This window comes from Equus quagga, chromosome 11 (genome assembly GCF_021613505.1).
Source record: "Equus quagga isolate Etosha38 chromosome 11, UCLA_HA_Equagga_1.0, whole genome shotgun sequence".
Lineage (NCBI taxonomy): Eukaryota > Metazoa > Chordata > Mammalia > Perissodactyla > Equidae > Equus > Equus quagga.
This window is the reverse complement of record NC_060277.1, coordinates 75,480,350-75,507,667: the sequence shown is the minus strand read 5'-3', so window position 1 is coordinate 75,507,667 and position 27,318 is coordinate 75,480,350. Positions and strand designations below refer to the sequence as shown.

Sequence of the window (27,318 nt, the reverse complement as noted above, 5' to 3'; positions counted from 1 at the left end):
CTTTGTGACAAAATAAAAAGAGATAACACACACATTCTCCTCAGAAATGTGGAGGTAAATTTCAGAAGAGGTCAATTTAACCAGTCGGGTGGTTGTCTCTGAGTAGCAGGAAGTGACAGAGTGGAAGCCAAGGCATCAAGGAGATGTTGCTATTGGTATAAGACTTTCCTAGCATTATTTGACTCCCTAAACTAGTTACATGGAATATTTTGATAAAAACAAACATTGGTTACAAGAAAGTTTTAATGAAAAGCAAAATCCTTGCCACCTATCTGTAACAGGGCAGGCAAGAAGAAAGGAAATGGGAAAGGTTATCATTTGAGTTGGACAATAGAATTTAGTTCTGGAGAGATTCCAATAAAAGTTGAAAGGAAGGTCAAGTTTGGGGAAGAATACGAAACAGTAAGATTTAAAGGGAGAAGAGAATGAGCTCTTCCTTCTGGAAGAGTCATTGGCTACAAAAAGAAAATCTTGGCAGCATCTTCTCAGGCTTCTCTTTCCACCCCACCTCTGCCTTCTCTCATATATATCTAGTGTACCGAATGGATCCAAACCTAAGAAGTTATTGAAACACACTGAAGCAGCTCCCTTCAGAGCTATTTCACAGACTTGAGGAGCCTTGAGTTCTGGGACTAGCATAGCAATGGCCATAAACAGTAATTATCACTTAAGAAAACGCTCTGATTCCTCACACGGCTTGATTATGTTTTAGTCTCATTCATTTCCTTTTCGTGACTCAAGCATTTGGATTTCAACCCCTCCCCAATTTGACCTTTCCCTCAGCATCTATTGTTTTCTACCCAAGTTTATATGCAGAAACATGACTGGAGAATATCAGGAGTGATTTAAGTCAAGGCAAGAGTGAAAAAAGTTAGGTAGTTAATCCTTTAACAATGTCCCCCTCCCCCACCAAAAAAGTTGGATGAGAGGTTTTAAAAAAGAGAAAAAAGATAAGGTTGGGAGGAAAACAACAAGAAAGATCTAAGGAAAAGTTCTGGGGAAACAGTTCTACTTTGGCAGAAGAAAAACAAACTGTAAATTTGGCAGCTTTGCTAGTCTTATTTCAAAGTAATAAAATAGTTAGGTATTATCTTCCTAATTCAATTATATTCATTTTAGAACTGCCTGTTCCTCCATAATTTGTAGCTTATTCCTTAACCCATTTGGTAATTCCAGCTACAGAAATTTCTAATGAATCCAGTGAAGCCCGAGCACTAAATGAAAAGGATCATAATACTATCCTGCCTTCCTATACACTTTTTCCTTCTAAAGACATAAAGCATTTCACAGATACTTTCTCTTTTATTCACCAAGCATTTTGAAGACCGCAACAGAAGGCTGTGGATCTTAAGTCATGTGAATTGTCAGGAAGAGACCCAAATTCCAGACTTTAAGTTCTGGAGTTTTTCCACTGAACTCTGCCACCTCTTTACACCCAGTGACATACTTTCCACACTGTGGTTCCTTCTCATTGAGGATTATTCATCTTCCTGATTCCTAATTCCCAAGGAATCTCTCATAGCGAGCTTTCTCTAGGTTCGTTCCGTTCCATTCATTAATCTGTTTGGGTACAATTCCTCAATCAGTTACAAATTCAGTCAACGCCTGTTCCTCCTGACTTCTCATCAAAGAGATTCTACTCTGGCTCATGCTCTCACCTGGAGGTTCCTTTAGAAACCTGGGATGGAAATTGGGCCTTAAGACAAGCTCATTTATCAGACTGCATACTCTTAATTCCTTCTTACCTACTCTGAGTTTTAATTTCCTTTTATAGATGCTTGTTTGAAATCACTTTTTCCAAGAGCAAGTCAAGAGCTTAGCAAAGAAGGGAGAGGTTTTGACTGTTGTCTTAGCTGTTGACTCAAGGACTTTCAGTATTCCTTGCTCTGTGACTCTGAAAATAATTTCTTTGTGCTTTCAAACTAGATATTAATAAAACTGGAATCTCTCCAATGGCAGAATAATTACTCGTTGTAAAATATTATGACATTGATATGAGATATTAAGAAGTCCCAGCTTCTTAAATGCCATTGGCTACCCACAATCCTTACGTTTATGGACCAAAAAAGAAAATGAGTAGGATTTGTGTGTCTGTGTGGAATAGGCTGTGATGGGGGTGAAATGACTGGCAGGTGAATTATCCAAAATCAATGATTGCATCAGACAAGCCATTGAGAAGCGAGAGGGCTATGTCACCTACTGGCTCCTGTGAGAGAGGTCCATTAGTTTTGGCTACATTTCAAAAAATAAAATGGAAAGATAGAACCCTTATTTCCCCATTCAAAGGTATTCCCCAGATGCTCGACAAAGCTTATGTATTAAAATATATGATACAGTGGGCCATGGAGACGCCAGAACCATGGCTTGGGCAGTGCGAGAATTGTAGGGCGGGGGCATCCAGGGAGGCTGAATGAGGCAGTGTCTATGGGTGACCTGCTGATCTGTAAAAAGATGATGATGGTGTTCTCCAAGGCATCAGGCTGCTGGAGGAGCTGCTGCCCAAAGGAAGCAAAAAGGAGCAATGAGGCTGTATCTTCTGCCTGGCTGAGGGCACCACCACTCAAGGAAGGGGAGGAGGCCCTAAGACACATGCAGGGGCTGCTGCAGGCTGAGCAGCCAGGCTAAGGAGTTGAAGAAAGGAGAAAACTGTCTCTGTCCTTCTTGCTTTGTCACTTCCTGCCGCCCCACTCCCCACCATCCCTATCTCTAGCCCCCCACACTTTGTTCCTCATCGCCAGGTCCCTCTGAATTTCTGGTTATTAAGACACCTTCCCTCTGCATGTTTAGGCCCTTTCAGTCTCTCTTTTAATGACCTCACTCCCAGAAGTTCCCCCTCAGCATCCCCTCACTCCTCCCCCCCACCTCGATCCTTCTGGATGAGATTTAGGAGATAGGCAAGTCACATGATTTCTTTTTTTTTTTTTATTAGGAAGATTAGCCCTGAGTTAACTACTGCCAATCCTCCTCTTTTTGCTGAGGAAGACTGGCCCTGAGCTAACATCCATGCCCATCTTCCTCTACTTTATAAGTGGGACGCCTACCACAGCATGGCTTTTGCCAAGCGGTGCCATGTCCACACCCAGGATCCGAACCGGTGAACCCCGGGCCGCCAAGAAGCGGAACGAGCCCACTCAACCGCTGCGCCACTGGGCCGGCCCCGCATGATTTCTAAATTCTCTCTCAACATGGATTATTTCTACGTATGAAAAAAATTAGTCTAGATTATGTTGATTCTTAATAGAATTAACTTAATAGAACTTTGGAATGTCTATTTTTTAAACCAATTTCTCCAATTTTGCCATTGCTCTAATAATGGAACTGCATGATGCAATATAAATTAAGGGTCAAATGGTTCTTATGCAGGTACCTATGCAGGCAAAAGATGGAGGGAGAGACCCGCGTCATGAATTCACTCATTTGCCCTGTGTGAGAGGATAAGAAAACTAAGGAAACCCAGTCTGGACAAAAGGGAGTAGAGATGATAATGGCTCAGGATCCTTTGATCTTCTGCTCAGTATTACATTGGAGTTTGGTGGCAAAATCAGCCTAGAATCCAGGTCTCCAAATTTTTGATATCATGGTACCCATGAAGTGCCTGAGCTTAACAAGTCAGGAAGAGGAGCTGGAATCTCGGCTCTGTCTCTTACCATAAGCGTGTGAATTTACAAAAGTTACATAGCTTCTTTGAAACTGTTTCCCTCTCTGCGAAATGGGGATACATTTGCTGGGAGGATTAAACGAGCTAACCAGGCAAGGGCCAAACAGGTTCACGAAGGTTAGCCTTCTCCTCTCCCTCCTTAGCCCTTAGCTTGATAGCTGGAGCAAACCCTAAGGACTGCAGAACTCCTAGATTCCCAGATCACATCAAGGGGAGGAAGGTGGCAAATCCTTATCAGGAATTTAAGCTCCCAGCTTATTTGCCCTTGGCTCAGTGATACTTATCTTTGTGCTGAGATAATTCTCAAAACCTCTCTGGAACTCAGCTCATTCCTCCATGGGATGAAGAAATAACAATCTATGCCCTTAAAACACAGTTAGGTAAAACACCAATTAACATTTATAAAATACGATGTTACCCAAAGATGAAAGTGCAGAGTCAAAACACATTTTCAGTAAAGGCTATTATTGGACAGGGCAGTGTTTCCAAAAATGTGGGATGTGAATTGCTGGTGGTACACAAAACGATTTCAGGTGGGAATTGGTTGTGCATAAATGACATAGAATACATAAAGAGAAAAGTTAGTCCTTTTTCAATTGTCTTTGATTACATCAAGAAGTAAGTCTTATTTTGGGTCTCTAACACTTGCTTATACCTTTCTTTAAAAAGAGAGTAAACCTCAGGCTTCATGCTCTCAGCAAGAGGAGTAGTTAGGCAAAACTTAGAAATATTTCCAAAGTTTTTATTTTTACTTTTATCTTTAATTATAGCAAAAAATGCTGGTTTCCCATTTATGATAATGGCCAAAAAACTTCGTTTTAAAATATATTACATATTAGACAAGTTTTAATTTTAAGAAATGACTTGGTTCAAATAAAAGTATTAAGTAAGTACTAATACAGATAATATGTGGATTCAGACAAATTGAAAAGGTTTTTCGCAAATGACTGAAGTTTTAGAAACACTGGCCTCGTGGACAGGGAGTCAGGACACCTGGATTCTGGGCCTTCCTCAGGTAGTAACTTACCGTGTGACTCTGGTGGAGTCACTTTAACCTCTCGGAGCCTCAGCATCTTCATCTGGATGCCAACAGGGCTTGCTTAGGTGGTCTCTCGGCATCCTTCCAGTTGTAATATTCTATAATTTGAAGGAGATGAATAGGGCATTTTCTGTTCTTTTGGCTAAGATCAATTGCTCTGACCTTCTACCCTATTTTCCTTCTATACCCCACTTCAGGCGTTTTGATATCTAAACCAGAAGAAATATGGATCAGACAAACATAACTAAGGCACATATTATTCCAAAAATGCAACAGAAAGGAAGGAATTCTTTGTAATGGAAAGAACAGTGGATTTTGAGGGAGGTAACATTCTTTCTGGTCCTCACTTTGCCATTTACTGACCGAGTGATCTTAGGTAACCATAAATTCCCTTTAGCACTTGCATTCTATGAGATCCAAATGAGTCTAAAAAAGGAAATACATCACCTGAGAATTCACTTCCTTTCCTTTCTGAGATATTAAACACCCCACAGTAATATTTTATTAGAGGCTCAAAGCTGAAAGGAGATCTTCATTTTAACTCTCATTTTGATATTAGCACGGACCTCGGTACATAGTTGGTAATCAGTAAATATTTACGAATAAATAAAGAGTGGCTTCTCATGAACGTGAGGCCAAGAAGAATCACATCTCATCAGGTAAGAACTTAATTAATTCGAAGGGAGTTCACTGAACACCTACTATTTGGCAGCCATATTTGCCAGGAAATATACCTTTTGATCTTCCATAAAGAGCAAAATGAAAAAGACACAACCTCTGTCTTCCATTAACTTAGGACCCTTTTCAGGGAGATGGCACATATACCGATAACTACACTATGCTAAAAGAACAACAATGCAGTGGGAAAAGTGCTAGGCTTCTTGCGAGCAGAACTGTGCCTCATCCTCACCCTTCCACTAACTAGTTGTACGAATATGAGAGTCATTTGTACAATCGAACATCAGTTTCATCACCCATAAAATAAGGTTACACTGTATGATGCCTAAAGTCTGCAGCTATGAGTCTGAAAAGGATTGTATGCCTCTGAGAATTAGTTTTAAATGCTTAGCCCTGAAGACTCTTAACTAAATACTGGAAATGATCTCTTCAACACACTTATTTTTCCATATAAAAGTAATTAGCAAAGTCATACAAAATGTTTTTTTTTTTAAGATTTTACTTTTCCTTTTTCTCCCCAAAGCCCCCCAGCACATAGTTGTATATTTTCAGTTGTGGGTCCTTCTAGTTGTGGCATGTGGGATGCCGCCTCGGCGTGGCTCAATGAGCGGTGCCAAGTCTGCCATGTCCGCGCCCAGGATCTGAACCGGTGAAACCCCGGGCCACTGCAGTGGAGAGTGCAAACCCAACCACTCGGCCATGGGGCCGGCCCCACAAAATGTTTTTTTATTGGCTTCAATCCACGATTGCCTCAATTTTTGAACTCTGCTACCAGCAAACTTTCTATTTTGACTTCTTTTTATTTTTGTTAAGACAGTAATACGAACACTTGCTTTCTAAATTAACCTCAGACACTCTTTTGGGAAGTTAGATGAAAGATTCAGTTCAATTCCATTCAACAAACACTTATTGAAAATCAATTATGTGCAAAGTCCTAAAAAACAATTCCAAGATAAAGAAAGGTCACAGCTCTTAAGGAACCTACAACCAAGCAGAGAAAATAAAACATTTCCATATATCAAGAGGATTCATTACATAGAAAGAAAAAGCAAATTCAGAAAGTGAAACAATATGGATGACTTTAAAAACCTTAGAAAGAAATGACGTGGAGGAGTGTTGGAGTCAGAAATCCCTCAGCCTAAAAATACTATGACCTAAAATTAGCAAGTAAAGGCATCAATAGGAAGATCCTGCATTTAAATCCAGTACACAGGGCAAGACTGGCTGGCAGGGGCCAGAAGCTCAAACAGAGACAGCCTGTGAGCCGTCCGCAGGACTCTCTGGGTCTCCTGGAAAAAGACTCCAATTCCAGCCAACACCACGGCCCTCCACCAGAAGGGAGAAACAGCTGACTTATAAGTCTGCCAGAAAAGCCAGGCAACTGGACATGGGAAGACTCAGGAAGCATTTCCCAAACAAGAAACAAAAGACGGGGCGGGGGGGGGGGGGGGGGGGGGGGGGAGGGGCCGAAAGGGGGGGGGGGGGGGGGGGGGGGGGGGGGGGGGGGGGGGGGAGCGGGGGGAGGACCAGTAAGAGAAATCTTTGAGTTTTGTGCAGTCGGTGAAGGATAATTTTCTTCCCCCTCATAATCACTATAGAATGGTCACAGACAGAAATATTCAGAAAAACAAAAACGCAAAGCTCTATCAGAGGAAGAAAAAAATGATATGAGGGAAACCTTTATCATATGGTGGAACATTCCATTTTATACAGATTTCTCCTGAAGGTCGAGCTAAAGGACACATCCGACACATAAGTGCCCTGAGTCTGGGGGTAAGGAAAGGAGGGAGATGGAGCTGGGTTAGCTCAGCCTCAAGCACAGAGAATCCTACAGAACATGGGGCGGGAGGCTGGGGGGCCAGACAGGCTCCCGCTTACTCTTTAGATATAACAATGCAATAATTTCCTATAAGCTGCCAGAAGCATTCTGGCTCAGACAAAGATGTAGAAACATCTAGACTGGCTGACCCATTTTTCACACTTTAGAGCCCTTTTGGTATAGTTGTAAACTAAGATCAAATTATACATCTTTGAAAACCCATGCTAATATTCTCATACCACACTGTCAAACACCCCACGAAAAATGTGAAATCAGGAAGAAAAGTGAAGAATAAGAGAGCAGGGTAAAAGTGGGGGCAGTATTAGACATTGCACACCCAGCAAGACTACCATAGGCAAAAGGAGTTGCCTCCAGAATTTTCCTCTGGGCCCTATTATTTTTCCAGCATGTTCCACAATTATCTCTTACTATTTATTTATTTAAGATTGGCACCTGAGCTAACATCTGTCACCAATCTTCTTTTTTTTCTTCTTCTCCCCAAAGCCCCACAGTACATAGATGTATATTCTAGTTGTGGGTCCTTCTAGTTGTGGCATGTGGGATGCCGCCTCAGCATGGCCTAATGAGCAGTGCCAGGTCCGTGCCCAGGATCTGAACAAGTGACACCCTGGGCCACCGAAGCGGAGCGCTCGAACTTAACCACTCGGCCGGGGGTAGGGGGGTGGGGCCCTCTCTTACTATTTATTAATGCATGCGTTTATGTGTATAAATTATGCTCATCCTTCTAAATCCTGAGCAAATTCCACACTCTTCAACCTAGAATCCCATACCCAACTCCACAAATCCCACGATTTGAAACTCCTGCCCAGCACCCAAGCACAGGATAATTTGGGATGAATTCTCAGGCTTTGCCTAAGGCTTAGGCTAGAGTAGCTATAGTAACCCTAAGAGGTCCAAACAGCAAAAACAAGCAAAGAAGGAACTCTCCTATTGCTTAAACAAGGCAGGCTTTCCAAGCTGTTATTAACTTTTTTTTGTTTGTTTGGTCGTGGTCAATACAGAGTCAAAAAACGATGGCAATCTTTTTCATCTTTGAAATTTAACCTCATTAGGGAAGAACAAAATATTTGGTGGGCTTCAAACTCCTGTTGTAAAATGTATTTACTTATTTTTATTTTAGTCATGTTTGGTGGTTGTTTTAAATAAATATTGCTTCCTTTTAGTTATAGGAAGAGGACGCTTACTTTATACTCTCACCAAGACAATAGGTTTAGAAATAAGATCCTGCAGGAATCCTTCCCAGGACTCCTTACTTAGAGATTTATCTGTAACTTCAGAGACCCACATAGATGTACAATCTTAAAAGCAATCTACTTGAACTGCTCTAACTTATGGTGAATATGGATTCTCCTAAAAAAGGCCACAATTGTGAACTGGTTAGACTCATGACATCAAGGGAAGTACACCTCAACGTCCACATGAGTAGTGAAAAGTTAATTACAGGAGAAGCCCACTTTTCCGCGCTATTAAGTATTATGTATTCTGGGGGAGGAAAGGAAAAAGTTCACCTCCAAACTAAGTTAAGTTTACCTCCAACGATGCAATGAAAAGTGTTTATCATTATGGGAACATATTATTTTATAATATGAAAGAAAAAAGGCAAGATACAACATTTTATTTTGTAGTCTACTCAAATGCTAATTATTCACATCTGCATCATTATATTTGCTCTCTTTGAACAAAAGAATGTAGTAATTATTGCTCCCTCTCTCTTACGCTTAAGTACCTCCTTGTCAGTATAAGAAAATGGTGTAGAAAAAACATACTCTTAAGAGGTATAACTAAATGAAAAGGCCAGACTGTTGAGACAACATTCCACTGGCATGCTTTGCCAGTTGAGAAAATGGTCAGGAAGCTGTTGGCTAGCAAGAATAAACTACTACTACTGGTATTTTCCATGAATTTGTATGGTGTAATACAAGTAAACAGAAGTAATAGCAGTTGGGTAAAAGGATTAACAGGGACTGATAGAAATATTGGCATATGAGCTACAGGACTGCATTAAACATTTTCTTTTGTTCTACGCTAAATATTCAGCAACTAGCCTCCGTGTCTGGCAGAGTAATCCGTCAATAAACACGTTAACAACGTGTATTTAACAAAGTGTAACAACGTGACTTTTTTTAATAAGGAGGGAGGATGCTTTCTTATCTGCCTTTAAACATTTCACTATTATCACTCAGGCAAAGAAAAAGATGAAGTAGACATGCCCTACATGTCGTCACTTGAGATCTCGCAGTCTGGCTTTGCAACTCCTCTCCCATCAGTATCTGCTGCATATTTGAAATTCCCAGCCTTAAATGTCCTCCTTTGGAATAAGATTTAGAGTCCATAGAAGGGCCCGTGAAAATGCAAATATGTCATCTGTAAAGGGGGACCAACTTGGCTTCCGGCAGACACCGACACATTTATCAGCCCCGCTGTGTGAATAGCTAGCTGCCTCCCTGAGGCCTAGACCTTGGGTGCAGGAAGGGCCGCTTCTGAGCTGGCACGGTGGGGGTCTGCCTCGGCCAGCGGCCAGGACACTGCTGCTCACCAGCCTCGCTGCAGCTCCGGGGCAGGCCCAGCAGCAGCAGCCAGTCAGGACAAAGGCAGCCCAGGGAGGTCCCGCGGTGGGGTGGGACGCTATCCTGCCTGGTCCCCTCCGCCCTTCCTAAAACCGGCTGGCTCGCGTCAGAACGATCGCGGCCAGACGTGCGGTGAATAGCGATGTTCATTCTCATCCTGTCTTTCTCATCGGTGCAACCTCCAGTTCCTCAGCACGTGCGGGCTGGGGAGGTGGCCAAGTCGACTTAAAATCTGAAATGTCCTTTTTGTTCTTTTCGGTTCAGCCAGTTTAAATTCCATGCAATCTTCAAGCTGTGGGCTAACACGTATTATGCAAGTCTCGGCCTTTTCAAAGGCACTCAACTTCTAAATGCCACACTCACGGGCCGCCCGGGAAAACCAGATGGCGCTGAACCTAGTCGGCAGGTTCCTACCCAACATCAGGCCCTCCCCCTCGGCCTCCTCGCTCTTCCTGCTCCCGGGGTCGGGCCCCCAGCCCACGCCCCCGCGCGCCCGGAGGGAGGGCGGGGCGCCCGGCCCAGGCCGTCACGTCCCGAGCGTCGGGAGGCGGGGCCTCTGTCGGTGACGTCATCAGACCCCGCCCCGCCTCCCTGATATCACCGGCGCCGCCCGCCATTTTGTCTCTAGTGTCTCGTTGGCCGTCGGCAGTGCAGGAGCAAGTGTCTTAGTCCGTAGGCGTGAAGCAGGGACCAGGGTCTATTGTCTGTATTTGACTCCATAGTTTGGTCCCAGGCCTTCCAAAGCTTTCCTGGGGCAGTCGGCCGAGGCCACCGCGACCGCCCCCGCCCCTCCCCTCCGTCCCCGGGACCGGGAGGGACCGAGTCCGTGTCACGCCCCTCCGCGCCTGCCGTTCCCTTCTGTGTCGTTGCGTCCGCATCGCGTCCCCGGAATCAGACGGTGCCCCATAGATGGCCAGCTTTCCCCTGAGGGTCAACGAGAAAGAGATCGGTGAGGAACGGGACGGGGGGTGCGGGGTGCTGGGGGGCGCGCGGGGGCTGCGGAGAGGCAGGGACTCCCGGGGGAGGCTCAGGAGGAAGCGTCTCTGAGTTCGAGGGAAGGAGGGGCAGCCGGAGCCAAGCCCTGGAGCCGAGAGGAAGGAAGCGGCCCTGCGAGCGGCTGTCGCCGGAGGTGGATAGGATCGACATCGCTGCGGCGCCTACTGTGCGCCTGGCACCGAGGGGCGCGGTGCGCGCATCTCAGGGTCGAGGGGTACCTGGGGGCCCCAGTGACCGTGTGGCCAGGGCGGACACGCAGCCCTGGGGGCATCGAGTGGACAGGCGGGTGCTGGGCAAGTTTCGGGGACCCTAAGTTAACGATGGGAAGACTAAACTTCTGTGTTCTGAGCTGTAGTGAAAGGAGGGGTCCTCATATACCAACCACGCTTTAAAGAGAAATGCGACCGAAAAAGTGCAGTCAGCCTGGAAAAAGCAGTATTTTTAAAAAGGGTACGGCGGTAAGAAAGGCAGCAGTTCAGGGGAGGAAACGCAGCATTATCTTTCACACACATAGGAGCAGGGGGGAGCAGAGTGGTTGGGTGGAGTGACAGAAGAAAAGCTGTTGTAGGGAAGAGCAGTCTGTGAAAAGGCTGTCTGGAAGCTGGTTTCGTGCCAGCCCTGCCACGCCGAAGTCAGGGCTGTAGAATCCTTTCTCTTAAGGTAAAGTAACTGGAACAACTTTTGGGGGAGTTGGGGGTGCTGTGCATTGATTGATATGCTTAGTAAACATTGAACTTATCAAGTCACCGTGTTAGACATCTTAAATATATACAATTTTTATTTTAAAAATGAAATACATTCAGCATCCAAAAAGACCCCCAAAACGGCCTAACACTGAACTTACTGTGTTTATTAAATGAAAATTGGAGGTGACTACTGAGCAGAGTCTGCATTTTCCTGTTCTTCAAGTAAATGTGTGCCTTTACTAAATACGTGGAGGAGATATTTCTAGAGAAAGGGAGAACTAAAGCAGGCAAAATGCCTTCTCCCCTGTAGGAGGTGAATTTTTATATCTAGAGACAGCTGTCTGAGATTTCTGCACTTTTGTTCTCTTAGGGATGATGTTGAATGGCTGGTCAGGAAGGGACTTTAATTCTGCTTTTAATAACTTTTTTAAACATACAGAGAACACAGAATTCGTGTCCAATTTTTATTGTAACTGTCCTTTAAGACTAGTAAGTACCTCCTGAAGTGGAATGTGGAAGTCAAAAGTTCTTATTCTCAGTCCAGTGGGGTTTTTTCCCTACTACGCAGTAATATTACAGATGGCTGATCTGCCTTTCATTTATCTGTGTTTTACCTCATCTTGATGAACCATTGAAAACTTTCCAGTCCTCCCATCTAAGGGACGGATAGAGCTTCTTAGCATACCTGCATAAGGTAGAACCATCCACTAAGTAACCTTTTTATTTTTAATTAAATTTTTTTTTTTTGCATATTTAGGTCTCTGTTATTTCCTGAATATAGTATAAAGTTACCAGCTAAGTGCCAAATATCTATCCAAAAGGACTTTGGCATTTTCTAACCTTTTTTTGAACCTCAGTTTTTTGTTTCTCTTTTTTTTTGTAGTATCATTTGGATACAAAGTTAAACGCTAATATCTCGGTGTAGCTTTGTGTCTATCAGTAAGGCCTGACATTTCCCCTTTTTTCTTGAGTGTTAATTACTGGTGTTTGGTTTCTGAAGTACATACTGAAAGGAGAGGCAAGATGCTATGCATGACTACAGAAGTCTGTGACGGAGTTACTGCTGTGGGCTCCTGCCACAGATCCTCCCTTTGTAGTGATGAAATGCAGGGAAGAATGTGAAGGAGCTAAATCTGGTTTACTTGCTTCGGCAGTGACTCAGATGATGTGTTGTTACCCCACAGAGATTAATGATGTAGCATTGTTTCTTATGGCCGATTTCCCAATGGCAGGCAGTTTTTCCCTTATATGGAGCTCATTAAATCATAGATTTCATAGGATACTAACATTAAATAGTTGCAGGTTATGTAATAAAGATTTAACTTAAAAAATTTTTTTCCAAAGCACTTCATTTTAAACCTCGCGTTAGTTTATAATGTTGTAACCAGTAAGTATTTAAATGAGTGCTGAAATCATTTGACTGAAATGCAGAGATCATTTGAAATGCCTGCTAGGCGTTTCACAAGGTACTTATTAGTACAATAGTTGTCACAGTATAACGTCTTAGGCGGTTCTTTAAATAGTAGCTCTGTTTCTTGAATTTCTCTAGAATAAATTAGCTAATTATTTTGTGGTCTTCGTTAGTTGAACCAGTTTTTTAGTTGTTAATTTATTGCCACCCTTTACACAAGAGGAGTTTTGTGATTGTGGCCCAGGTAAACAAAGAAAAATACAGAGTGATCCTAAAATATAGACAAGAAACGAGTCTTCTTGGGGCGAGTTGACTTGTCTTGGTTATGCTTGCTAAAGGAGAGGTGAGTTCTAGTCTAATTTACCAGGTGTTTTGAAGTTGAATGCAAGGCCAGTCCTGTTTTTTTTTTTTTTGGCTGAGGAAGATGCCCTGAGCTAACATCAGTTCCTGTCTTCCTCCTCTGTATATGAGGGTGGCAGCCACAGCATGGCTGACAAGTGGTGTAGGTCCACACCTGGGATCCCAACCTGCGAACCCAGGCCGCCAAAACGAAGTGCACCGGACTTAACCACTATGCAGCAGGGCTGGCCCCCTGGTCCTCTATTTTTTGAGGTAGAAGTTACATAAGTATACTCATCTAGTTTAACCAAGGGCTTTCTAAGATAATGTTTGCATTTTACAGTTGAATTTTAAAAACCTCCTTTCCTTACTTTTGAACTTTGATTTTTGTCTCCTAAAATTTATAGATTTTGAAAGATAGATGTGGTTAAATAGAAACCCTAGTTAAAAAGATTTAGTCAGGGGTTGCAAATTCAGGGGCCAGGCACATAAAGTATCCTAGTGAAATGACCGTACAAGACTGGGCTTGGAGGGGTGTAAGAACCTGGAGCAGCAAGCCCTTTCAGAAGTCCTCTGTGTATTTAAAAAATCGTTCTGCGGGCATATGAGGGTCACTGGTTTGTGAATTTTGTATTAAGAAAGTCATGTTCCTGCCAGTGAAGTTACTGTCACCTTTTTCTGTATTGGTACAAGTGGGGCAGGGGTAGGTGAGTGGTTCTGCTGCTTTGGTTAAACCACACCTAGAGTATTGCGTTTAGTTCCGGGTGCCACTTTTATGAGGGCCATTACTAACTGGAGTTTATCCAGAAAAGTGTGATGAGGGTAAAGACGGAGAGTGGACTTGAAACCAGGTAATCTAAGGAATGATTGAAAGGTCTAGACATTTTAGCCAGTTGAAAAGATTTAGTTGCTGATGTCACGGCCATCTTCAATATAGGAATGTCGTATGAGAGCAGAATTAGGCTTATTCTCTTAGGCCAGAATCAGGACTGAGTGGGTGGAGTGGCAAGGAGGGAGATTTTAAGTCATCAAAAGGAAAATTTCTGACAATCTGAGCTGCACTAAAATAGGATAAGCCTTGTAACAGTGTTCGTATTTATGAATATCATAAAAAATAGGTCTCTGCTTTTGTTTTTTACTTTTTAAACTGTAGTTCGTTTGTTAATGTATCAAAGAATTGGGCAAGGGAGTATTTAAATCACTTAAGAACGGGAGCTTATGGGGGCTTCACCTTGGCCGAGTGGTTAAGTTCTCACACACTGCTTCGTTGGCCCAGGATTTCGCCGGTTGGGATCCTGGGCGCGAACCTAGCACTGCTCATCAGGCCACGGTGAGGCGGCGTCCCACATGCCACAACTAGAAGGACTCACAACTAAAAATACACAACTATGTACTGTGGGCGTTTGGGGAGAAGGAAAAATAAAATCTTACCTGTCATGCCAGGTGGTACACCAGCTATTGATGGGGCGGAGCACACGTTGAAACTGGAAGTGACAATGAACTAGAACGTTCTGGGGGTTTATGTATATATCTCTGCTCTAGCAATAGGAGTATGAGTCCTTATTTGAACTGCAACACATAGATTATATTGAAGTTTGGTTGTTGGAAAGTTTAAGCTGAAATCATAAAAATACACTGTAGAGTTAACCAGACAACCAACCAACCACAGAATAGATAATAGGGAAACTAAACCCACAATAACTTATAACTAAAAAGGAAGAATAGCAAAATTTGCCATCAAGACCAACCCAAGACAGCATTGGTAATACACTGGTAAAGAAGATCCTTTGCCAAAACTGAGGAAATTACAGCTGAGTTTGCATGCATGCATGTTCAGTAGTGGCTTGTTGACCATGCTTCTTGTTAAATAAGGAAGAAAAATGCTCTGTATATACTGTTAATATGCCAGTTTTTGTTACATACTCTTAACTAAATTAAAAATACATGACAGTCCATTTTTTGGCCTTAAAAAACAAGAGAGTTACTTCCATGTTGGGTCAATTTGTGGCCCATTAGGAAGATGCTTGAGAACGACTACTCCAGAATCACGAATGTCACGCGTTTTAAAGCACTAGTTGGGAGGTTCAACTAGATAACCATTAAGTCCTTTCAAGTTCTGAGGGTTTTGTGACACTTGTGACCTGGGCCTGAAAAAAATAAGAATGTTCTGTTTTTTTTTTTTTTAATGAAGTCTAGCTGATATAGACCATTTTATAGTGCTTTCCTTTGAGTAATGTATTTTATAGTGGTTTATGGTTTTTGAAAACTACAAAACTTAATTTGGAAGATAACTTCAGTCTCTTGTATTTAAATGTTTGGTGAAAACATAAGGCAATGCAAAAGTCAGGACTTTAGTAATTGCTGACTCTAATTGATCGTTATATTATTATTTGGCCATATCTTTTTACTGAAACTTTGTGAAAAAGCACTTGCTTGGGGAAATTTTAGGAAAATCACTTCACCAAAACTTGAAGATACAGCCATCCCTCGGTATCTGAGGGGGATTGGTCCCTTATGTACGGTGGTGAATAGGATGAATACAGTCGGTCCTCTGTCTGTGGTTTTCACATCTGCAGACATGGAAAGCCAACTGTAGCTATTATCATTAAGGGGTCTTTACACCACATATCTTCCCTCAAAGGGTAGAAAATAGAACTCATCATACCTTGTCTACATAGAAAAGGGAAAAAACTCGGTGGAGTTGAGTGAGTCCCAAAGTAATAGGGAGACAGTCTCAAATTCATTGTTGGTTACATATGACATCCTGTATTTTTATTTTTTCTTTTAGTGAGATCACGTACTATAGGTGAACTTTTAGCTCCAGTAGCTCCTTTTGACAAGAAATGTGGTCGTGAAAATTGGACTGTTGCTTTTGCTCCAGATGGTTCTTACTTTGCTTGGTCACAAGGACATCGTACGGTAAAGCTTGTTCCGTGGTCCCAGTGCCTTAAGAACTTGTAAGACTCTTTTTCTTTTTTCTATTTTGTATCTATTTGTGGCATTTATTGTTTTCTCTCCGTGGACTAATAAGATTTTGATATTTAAGCTTTTCCTTTGTAGACTGTCGTAAATGTATTTTAATCATAAGATGAATAGATTTATTGGAAAATTTGTGGGAAGAATTATCTAGCCTTATGCATTATAGAACACTTTCTCAGATACTTTTGTGTCTTTAAGTTTTTCTGTGTATTAAAAGGGAGATTAATTGTGCCTTGTTGGTGTATGTATTGAGTTGTGCCAGGATAGGTGACCTTTGTTATGTGACGCTTTTTGGATTTCACAATAATTTATTAGCTAACAGTGGTGCGTTGATCACATAATTACTTTTTATGCACTTACAGTCCCCTCTGGCTGGGGTTGATTGAGTTTGAATGTTTATTGAAAGTTTTTCCAAAATGTAACATATACTGAATTTAATCTTTCCCTGCTTTGTGTGTCTGGTTGACCTTCGTGGTTATGTTCGCTGTTGTCTTTATTGCATATTACTTTAAGCCTAGAAAGTACGGGAAGCTACTGATTACTATGGGTTTTTTTAAAGGTAATTTTCTGCTGTCAGCTTCACAATATCTTAAGTTATTGGGGTGTTTTTTGATGCTTGTTTATTCTTCTTTTAGGTTGATTAAAGGAATCCTAATTGATATAGTGGTTTTGAGGAAAATTTTGAAACAAATAAATTATAAGTTGCTTTATTGTTGGGCTTATTCTCTTTCTCAGCCACTGAGAATTTCTTTTGATCTGAATTTATTCAGTCATGCCCTCATAGCTAATAGCTACTTTTCCCCTTTCCATCTATAGGATTCTGTTGTTACTCAGCATCGCTATAATAATACTGAGGTTACTTTAACAAACATTTATCACTATTATCCACAGGAGTCCAGAATAAATAACAACTAGATTTCAATCTGACCTTTTTTTCCCCCCAGTCTCTTGCATGGCACCAAGAATATTACGAATTCAAGCAGTTTGAGATTGTCAAGACAAAATAGCGATGGTGGTCAGAAAAACAAGCCTCGTGAACATATTATAGACTGTGGCGATATAGTCTGGAGTCTTGCTTTTGGATCTTCGGTTCCAGAAAAACAGAGTCGCTGTGTAAATATAGAATGGCATCGATTCCGATTTGGACAAGATCAGCTCCTCCTTGCCACAGGGTTAAACAATGGGCGTATCAAAATATGGGATGTATATACAGGTACGGAGTTAGTAGTTTTAAAAGCAAACCTACTGATTTTGTGCTGCAGGGCATTGCTCATGGGTACTAGAATATGTGATATGAGGATTTTAATTTCTGAAAAGAAAGAATTGGTGCTATGAATGTATCTTTATAATTGGCCTGCATAGCATCTTCAGCTCATGGTTTTAATTTAGGAAAATAGAGTTCACACTGCTTGATCACTCTTCAGAGAATAGTACAGCAGGAAGGGCATGTCTGAGAAATGTTTAGTTAATTATCGCTTACAAACTCGTAATTTAGGCTATGACTCAGCGAGCAAGGTGTTTTCTCATATACTTTTCCAATGATTGATAGCTTAGAGGCTTTCAAGGCAAATCTGTTTCTCAACAATCATTATCTAATCTTTGGAAGGTTTTAATGACATTTTATCTAAAGTTTAACTAGATAGGTTGAGAAGTTAAATTCTTTGGGCAATTAAATGTGTTGTTCACTAGCTAACACAGTTTCTGACTGATAGTATGTCCTCAAAACTTTGAAGGATTTTTAAAAATAACCATTAAAACATGTACATTAGAACACAGCAAGTGATACTAACATTGAGTAGGGATAATGAGTCAGTAAATTTGATTGGATTCTTGAAAAAAATTTAAGGTAAGCACATAGATTTTCATAGAAAACAAATCTCTTACAGTCTTAGATGAATAAAGTACACTTTTTCACTGAGATTGTCTGAAAATTTAGGTTGTTGTGGGATAACGTATCTTTAGGGGAGTTTGATAGTTGATTAGTAATCTTAGACCAAGGAAAAGAAAGGAAAAATTTGATTTTGTATTTTCAAATCAGACTATACAAAGATTAAAAAATGATAATTTTTCTTGATGGTAAATAAACTTCATCCAGGGGTTTGCTTACATTTCACAAATTTCTTTTTAATTTTTTAAATAAATTTCGGCTTTGCTATCTTGGAAATAATTCATTTTAAATCAATGTAAATGGTGAACCTTTGAGGGTAATAGTAAAAGCACTAATAAACACTTGGTAGACTAAGGAGGTGCCCAAGTATTTCTAGTCTTTTTTTTTTTTTTTCTTTTTCTTTTATGGTGAGGGACCCTATTTTTAAAAATTGAAGCTGATAAAAAGTATTAACATTGTCTTTTTTTCCCCCTGCCATTGCATTTAGGAAAACTCCTCCTTAACTTGGTAGATCATACTGAAGTGGTCAGAGATTTAACTTTTGCTCCAGATGGGAGCTTAATCCTAGTGTCTGCTTCAAGAGACAAAAGTCTGAGAGTGTGGGACCTGAAGGATGATGGTATGTCCTTTTTCCAGGCCGTGAAATGAGAATCGGTTTTTTGATATTGCTACTGTGAGGCATTGGGATCATCTGGGGCTTTTGGCTTTAAAGAGGGCATATGATCAAAGTTTCCTTTTCTCTGCTTAATCCTTTGGTCCCTTTCTCTGTATAGATCAGACAAAACCGTAAATGTGACCCAGAACAGGAGCCAGCTGTTACTCTAAGTAAACAATCTGATGATGTTATTCGGAAACCAGCCACACAGATCTGTATCAGTTATGTGAGGACAAAATCTGGATCAATTTTAGGGTTTATATGAACTGATCTGTGTTCGTTTATTTCCTTTATCTTAGGGAGGATTATTAACCTCTTTCATTTGCTTCATGAAAATTTAAGTAGATTTTGAAGTAACAAACAGATACAACTTTGTGATCTAATGAAATTTAGGTTCAAACATGATTTATACTCCAGAATTCATAACATGTAAATGGTAATAAGCATAATAATAAGTTGGGTAGATTAAGTAAGAAATTATTTTGTAAAAAGTAAGAGATCTGCCCTCCAATTTAATAGTAAGGTGTGTCAGTGTCAAGTACTCAGCTTTTTCTGAAACCTTGATAATTGTGGTGCTTAAAAAGTTTTGGCGAGTCTCCCTTGTTTTGGAGGATCAGAGATGAGCATCTCTTCCCCCTTCTTAGCCTCTAATGACAGAATTTACAGTTTTAACTAAAACCTTCTATTTAAATAAGATCTGCTGGTGCTCTCACAGCCTCAAGCTTGCAGATGGACAGGCTTGCTTAGAGGTAATGTGGCTGAAATTGAAGGTAGTAGGAAACGGAACCCTCAGATTTGGAGCCTTGTTCCAGCTGACGGTCAGTACCCATTGCCTGATAAAACAGTGCTGATATTACCAGAGCATGAGGTGTCTGCTGCATTTTCTCAGTTCTCTTCTGAGTGCTCAGCTGTTGAGGGGTGAGAGGATCCCAACAGTTAAAACAGTCTGATTATTTCCTTTTGCATATCAAATGGTGCTTGCTTATCTCAACATATTTTCGGTTGTGTGCATGTTTTAAGAATGTAGACTCAGTAAAATGTAAGCTCCGAGAGAGGAGGGACTTTGTCTTAGTCACAGTTGTCTCCTCAGTGCCTGGCATGTAGTGGGCTTTCAGTAAGTATTTGTAAAACTGAGTGCAGTATACTTAAGCATAATTGTGTGCTTTGGGTATAATGCACAGAGCTTTTGGAGTGGAATCTAGGTTACCGAAAAAGGAAGGAGGATGAAAAGGCGTTTTGAAGATGTTCATCAGTCTCAACATTGTGGTGTTTCAGCTCCTTCATTGCAGTTGAAGAGGATTAGACTACAAGAGTTCTTATCTTCTCTAGATGAAGGGTCAGCAGACCTTTTCTTAAAGGGCCAGATGGTGAATATTGTAGGCTTGTGGACCTTGCCACTTCTGCCAGAGTTACTGTGCCGTTGTACAGCATAACCAAATGGGCACGATTGTGTTCCACTAAAACTTTAGTTAAAAAAATAGGCAGCTGGGATAGATTGCCAGCCCTTGGTATAGGTCACTCCCTGCTGCTGTAGAAGTGTGTGCTTCTGTGATTCTGCCATTTTTGAAAAGCTGCTCATTTGAAATGGATTCTAGGATTAACGCTGGTATTTCTTTTTGTTCAGGAAACATGATGAAAGTATTGAGGGGCCATCAGAACTGGGTATACAGCTGTGCATTCTCTCCTGACTCTTCTATGCTGTGTTCAGTGGGAGCCAGTAAAGCAGTATGTGTCAAAGTTCTTGTGCATTCATTGTGAATTGGATACAATGTGCATAATCATTTTAAATCTGAGTAACCTATTAAGTCTGTGCTCGGTGTCTTGAATATCTTAAATGTTTTATTTCATGATGGGGGAGAATTTGCATGAGGAAACTTAAATATAGTCACTGATTGTGAGGTGAGAAATTGGGTTGCTTTCAGTTAGAGATAATATTCATAAATTAAGGGGTATGTCAAATTTATTTGTTCTAAGATCTAGGAAAGTTTATGTGCCATAAAAGAGATGTAGTCCAAATGTTAAGACATTCCCTTGCTAATTATTTTCTTCTCTGTTGTTCTATTTTTTTGTCCAGTTTGCTGTTTAAAAAGTTTTGAGTCCCAGCTGGTCCTGGACATTTAACTGAAAAAAGTAACAAAAATCTAATAAGAATAAAAATAGCACTCATGTATGTCCTAGAGTGAATGATAGATGAAATTTGATATGGTCTGTCTTGCATAGTGTAACTGTAGGTAAATGAGGGATAGAGTGACTCTCAAGAGGGCTGTGCTTATTGATGAACTCTCTTTAGGCTGTCTGCCAGCTCCGAGTTAGTATGGTACAGTATAGAGCTTCTGCTAGTTTCAGATATTTATGAAAATGGTTGAAATCCAAATACATGTGATGATCACAATACACTTTGAATTAATAGGGGGTGGGGGGCTGGTTAAAATGCATTTTATTTAGCCAAGAAATATGTTAAAATGATAGTTGCAAATGTTGGAAATTTAGAAGAAAATATTCAGTTTAGTTCTTTAAAAATCATAAGAAGAACAAAGCTAGATGTTGACATTGCTATTTTAGGCTGTGTGTTTTCCATATGCTTCTTGCTTTCCCTGTCACAGGTGGTGGCAGCAATATTGGTGTGATTGAGGTTATGCTGGCACCACTCGCACACAGGCGCACAATGGTGTTAGCTGGGCAGAAAGAGTGGCATCTCTGGCTACCGGGCTGGGGGCGACCTTTACCATAGGATGAAGTAACCTTGCATTCGGCTGCAAGGTGTACTGTACGTACACAGGTGCTGGTCGATGTCCACTTTCTGCTTTTCTTTCTTTCTTTTTTTCTTTTTTAAAATAACTTCCCCCACAGTGAAACCTACTGACTCCTCCGAGTAAATTGATCTTCCAGTCTGACGGAATTGGGAGTCTGACACATGAAACCAATTTAATGTAATGTAATTGGCTTTCAGATGGTTTCTCTGTGCTGTTTTTTGGAATTCTTTGAGATGCTAGAGATACCTTAAGTCTTTGTTCCAATTTAAAATTTGTACTTATTTTTCTTTGGAAATAATATATTGTGTCTGTGCAGAAAATAAGTAGCAAAAAGGATTGCTTTACTCCAAGAGGAGGAGAATTGTCTTATTAGGATTGTTATAAACCTCCAAGCGCACATTTAATATAACAGACTGAAGTGTAAACATTGGAATCCTATTTAGAGCCCTTCTGCACAGTCTCACTACTGATCTTTAGACTCGATAACTGTATGTGAACTTGTACTAAAGTAATTTAAATGTTTTATACTTAAAATGACTAATGATTGTGGTCAGTTTGGGAAAAGTAAGATTGGCAAATCTTGATTCACAGAAATGTTAATTGTATGATTTTCGTAAATTAGCATTTTCATTTTGTAATGTGGTTTAAGATCCTTGTTGTTTGCCAAAGATATTTCATTTGGCTGTGAAAATTCTCTTTGCTTGCAGTATCTGTTTCTCTTCCTAGGCTCACGTTGGTGACCCAAGCCTATTGTAAACAAGTGATTATCTCAAAGGGAGATGCCAATGGAGTAACAATTTGTTAACCTTACATTTTCTGTCTGTATATTTTTTAAAAATTTTGGTAGTTTCTGGAAAAAAAAAGAAGGGGGTTTGTAGTACTTAACCCTATTTATTTCTGTATATTTTAATTAGTTTTTGGAATAAATGGATTCAGTATAACTTTGTGGTTAAATTGCATTGCCTTTTTATGTTTAGGCTTATTTTTTAATTAACATTTAACAGAAATATTTGAAATAGAATTTGCATGTCTACTTTAATTAACTTAAAGATTGATTTTTAATCTGACTATGACACTGAGCATATCCTTTTAATTATTCATAATTTATAATGTTTAATTTAATATAATCTTAATTAAATTTAGCAGTTTTAGTTTAAGATGTGCCATTTTGTCCTCTGTGTGTCCGAATGAAGCTATAACATTTGCCTTTTTATTGCAGGTTTTCCTTTGGAATATGGATAAATATACCATGATCCGGAAACTAGAAGGACATCACCATGATGTTGTAGCTTGTGACTTTTCTCCTGATGGAGCATTACTGGCTACTGCATCTTATGATACTCGAGTGTATATCTGGGATCCGCATACTGGAGGCATTCTGATGGAATTTGGGTGGGTGCAGCATGAATTATTTTAGTCTGCCTTCCTCTCTGGCTGTCAGTATAGCTTTAAGAAGTTCCGTGAATGATGAGAATCATCAACATGTGAGACCTGAAATCTCAGTCTGTCATGAATTAGAATTGCAAGATTATTTAAGCCCTCGGATAATGCAAAGCTCTAGTGATAAATTCTAAAAATAAATTTGACTCCCTTGAGACAGATCTTGTTATTTAAACAGTACATGATTCTGTAGAAATGGTAATTATATTTAGAGTTTCATGTTTGGGGAAAGATGGTTAAAACTAAAATGACTCAATCTTAGTGTCTTAAACCACGTTGTAAAAAGGAGATTAGTGATTTTTTTAAGGTCCCTTCCATGTGATTTGAATCTATCAGGTCTACTCAGTCTTCTCAGTTATGTTTGATAAGGCCACTCTAAACATTATTCAAAGACAGACGTACTTTATAGTTGGATACTTTAGTTTCTTGAAGTGTCTCATTTCCACTGATAACACGTATTTGACCTCAGGCACCTGTTTCCCCCACCTACTCCAATATTTGCCGGAGGAGCAAATGACCGATGGGTACGATCTGTATCTTTTAGTCATGATGGACTGCATGTTGCAAGCCTTGCTGATGATAAGTAAGTGTGTAAATTACAGCTTGACCTGTTTATTATTGTCTTTTAAAGATTTCCTTTCATCCTTCTACTTAATGAAAACATTCTCAAGGCTTAAAAAAAAAAAAGCCTTTCTTCCATTGGGGTTTGACTGTCTCTCTAGACAGGACCTTGGGAGATGTTGTGTCTTAAAGAACATTGCCTGGGTGATGTCCCTGTAAACTAGAGATAATCCGTGCCATTTCCTGTGTTCCTTGTTCAGGCAAGCTGGGTAGAGTTTTAATTAGCTTTTAGCTCAGTGCAGATATTTTTTCCAGTAATATCTTACAAAGGTTGAAGCAGGACATTTTCACGGTGAAATAAATGGTAAAAACAATAATTTGTATCCACCACAATAGAGACTAGAAGATGGAATGCCAGAGAAGTGAGATATGCTGCTTACTGTTAAGAAGCAGAAACTAGGTGCAGCCACTCCATTTTCTCACGCTTTTGTCATACAATGTGCATGGATATAGCAGTAAGCAATTTGGTCACCTCAGTTTAGAAAGGGACTCATTATCATCTTTCCAGAATGTGAGCAAATGTACAAAGAGAGTTCTTTTTTATTTGCTAGCAATCACTGTTTTCCTGTTTGCTCAGATAGATTCTGAACATCAGTTCTCTGCTGTTTGTAGACACTCTGCCTAGGTGAAAAGGCTTTATAAATGTCCTGGAAAGAGTAAAACAGATCAGATGCTGATTGGGTTTTAAGTGTAAGAAAGTAAGGAGAAAGCTTCCGGTTGTGAGCATTGTAGATCTGGACACTGGGAAGGGAAGGCTGCCATGCATTACATAGTCTCTTGAGTTGATCCAAATTAGCGGTTGGTATAGACTATAAAATATTTTATAAAATAAGTTTACAGTAATCACTCGCTGCAGCGATTTGTTTGTATGTGTATTTCGTGGTGACTCAGAACAGAGTGGCATTTCTTTCTGAATTTTATAATTTGCTTTTATCTTAAATTTCTTACTGGATACTCACTGGACAATTTATTTCCTTTCCAGAATGGTGAGGTTCTGGAGAATTGACGAGGATTATCCTGTGCAAGTCGCACCTTTGAGCAATGGTCTTTGCTGTGCCTTTTCTACTGATGGCAGTGTTTTAGCTGCTGGGTAAATCAATTTTTCTCTTTTCTTTAAGCAATTTAAGGTAGCTTTTAGTCAAAGCAGGCAGTATTTTATTGTCAATAAATCTTCCATAAGGGCTCTGTATACTAGTATAACTTTATCATAGAGGAGATCATTGGTTAGGTCTCCTTAATTAGGTTTTAATTTGCGGCTCGTGACTCTAATACTCCGCCTTAGATGATAGTTATTTGAGCTGCAGGATGTTGAAATACGTGTACTTGGGTGACTGAACTTGCAGTTTTTTTTCTTTCTGTTTAGGACACATGATGGAAGTGTGTATTTTTGGGCAACTCCGAGGCAAGTCCCTAGCCTTCAACATTTATGTCGCATGTCAATCCGGAGAGTGATGCCCACCCAAGAAGTCCAGGAGCTGCCAATTCCTTCCAAAGTTGTGGAGTTTCTCTCCTATCGTATTTAGAGGGTCTGCCTTCCCTGCTGGGAGGGGCTGACAGCACCCTTTACACAAACCTCAAGCTTTACTGACTTCAAGTATCTGTTCTTCAAGGTTTAAAAGATTTATTTAATTTGATACATTCTTGTATTGCATTTTGATCAGTTGAGCTTTTAAAATATTATTTATAGACTATAGGAGAAATATTTCTGAACATATGAAATGTACATTTATAACTGTGAAAACATATACATACCTGTATATATATTTAGATGTAAGCTGCTGTGTGTTGAATGGCCCCTCGTTTTGCTTTTCTAATTTTTAGTGCTGCCGTGTGTATATTGCTTCAGTAGAGCCACAGTGTGTGTCTTTGCTGTAGGGAGGAAGGAATCGTTCTTTACTCTGGGACACTGAGTTGGATGGTAGATGTTGACTGAAGAGAACTGAATTGCCTCATCCAAGATGTGTATGTTGGGAGGCTCAGACATCTGACCTGCTAGTAAGACACGGTTTTTGTATAGGGAAGGGATTTTGTTTTCTTTAGGAATGGCATCTGAGAGGTAGAGTTTGAATGTGACATCATTAAATAAAAAACAGAGCCAGGATATAACTAGAAAAAGGGTGTCTCCCCCCCACCCCCTCACTACTGCTGCGGGCCTTAATTTTGGAAAGCAGCTTGTTACTTTAACCCCTGTGGTATAAAGTATTATAAACTTTTAGTCAATTTGAAAAATCCACCTACTGTATTATTGCTAAATATTTTGTTGTTTGTACTAAGGGACGATTATTTCAAGACCATGTTTTTTTGCGCGTTTCTTTTTACATGTATCCTGTGTTTCTGTAGGGGATAATATTGGTGACTTGCCAAAGAGAAGCCATACAGCATGTCTGCTTTTGCCTTCTGTTGTTTATCTCACCTGCAGATACTAAGAATGTATGCATTATGTAAAATGCTTGATTATATATTTTTGTTGAGTTTTTTAATTAAAGACTTGTAAAAAAAAGGCCATCATCGCAAGTGTTTCTTAACTATGTTGGAGGGCTTAATGTTTTTGTCTCGCCATAAGATTGATGGAGCACCGCCAGCAAAGTAAGCGGGAAGGGTGGTGAAGAAAGAGCACAGCGTGGGGGAGCTGCCCCAGAGCTGATAGTAATGCGTGCAACGACTTCTACGTCGGTTTGTCCTCAGAGCACTGTCGCAGTACTGCTTACTTTCAAATCACAGAAGACCTCTAGAACAAAGGAGAATACTGAGCAAAAGAAAAATCTCATCTAACATAGTAACAGACTCAGAGTAAACCTAACTGGTTCAAGTAGCCGTGAGAAGAAGCTAGTCCTGTGGGCCCTCTGGGGAGGCAAAAAGGGAAAACTTCGATTAGCCATGTGCTTTTGAAGAGCTGTTTCCACTGAGAAACTGTAAGTTCTTACCCTTGGCCCTTTTCAGGGTGTATATAGGTAGAGGTTATACATTGAAAAGCCAGTGGAGAACCTGCCCCAGTTATTTCTTGAGAGTCACCTGTGTTTTACACAAGCACAGCAGCATCTTATCTGGAAACCTGTCGTGATTTTTTTTTGGGTTTGACTTTGTAATATATCTGCTTTATAATTTTAAAATGGTAAGATACCGTTTCATACTGTTCACACTATTAAATTATTTGTTCTCCAACCAACATATCCAACCAAGTAAAAATGGCATTTCTGGAAGATATATTCTCTAAGGCGACCAGAATTGCTTGCTGCCTCTTCCCGTGAGAACCATAGTGCCAAGATAAAAGAGTGCAGAATGTAAGTAGAAACACTGAAACTTTCCATTTGTCTATCGGGAAGAAGTAAATAGCAGGATGCTGCTACTTTAGACTGACTGAGCAAGGAAGGTAGGGGAGGCGTGGTTGGGTTATTGACATGGCGCAGATTCTAACTACATGACTTTAAAGTGCTGCTGCCGCTTTCTGTCTTCTACTCTTTGCCACAAGCACGTCATTTGGAGAACTGGCGAGAGATTGTTTATGTTGAGATTTGATTTCCTGTTTTAGTGCCCCATAGAGTACATGTGAACATACGAAAATGCCTCACCCTCCACAGCCAAGCTATCTTGACAATTTCCAATGATTTAAAGCGATTTCAAATGACTTCCAGACCTGTACTTGATCTTAGGTTGGCACATCTTAAATTTATGATCCTTGAAATTCCCTGCCTGCTCGTGATTGAGGTAAAAAGTTGGATTCAACTGGCTTGCACTGCCCTCAGGGCCATGAGACCAAAAATGGCTGGA

The 27,318-nt window shown here is 40.4% G+C and overlaps 1 protein-coding gene across 2 annotated transcripts; it reads left to right on the top strand.

Moving 5' to 3' along the window:
* Positions 1 to 10,409: 10,409 nt before the first annotated feature.
* WSB1 (WD repeat and SOCS box containing 1) lies at positions 10,410 to 26,053 on the top strand. 2 transcript variants are annotated; one of them, XM_046675603.1, is made up of 9 exons: positions 10,410 to 10,731; positions 16,003 to 16,171; positions 17,138 to 17,406; positions 18,569 to 18,700; positions 20,361 to 20,461; positions 22,709 to 22,881; positions 23,399 to 23,512; positions 24,533 to 24,640; positions 24,914 to 26,053. In XM_046675603.1, exons 1-9 carry the CDS (start codon positions 10,692 to 10,694, stop codon positions 25,071 to 25,073), a joined length of 1,266 nt encoding a protein of 421 aa, XP_046531559.1. In that variant the 5' UTR covers positions 10,410 to 10,691; the 3' UTR covers positions 25,074 to 26,053. The 2 variants fall into 2 exon arrangements, with proteins under 2 accessions (XP_046531559.1, XP_046531560.1); XM_046675604.1 differs by lacking the exon at positions 18,569 to 18,700.
* Positions 26,054 to 27,318: the final 1,265 nt, after the last annotated feature.

Excerpts from the sequence above, each read along its gene's own strand:
- WSB1 (XM_046675603.1), top strand. The coding sequence starts at position 10,692 with ATGGCCAGCTTTCCCCTGAGGGTCAACGAGAAAGAGATCG. Across the intron at positions 16,172-17,137 it reads TCCCAGTGCCTTAAGAACTT|TCTCTTGCATGGCACCAAGA; the intron begins GTAAGACTCTTT and ends TTTTCCCCCCAG. Across the intron at positions 24,641-24,913 it reads GGCAGTGTTTTAGCTGCTGG|GACACATGATGGAAGTGTGT; the intron begins GTAAATCAATTT and ends CTTTCTGTTTAG.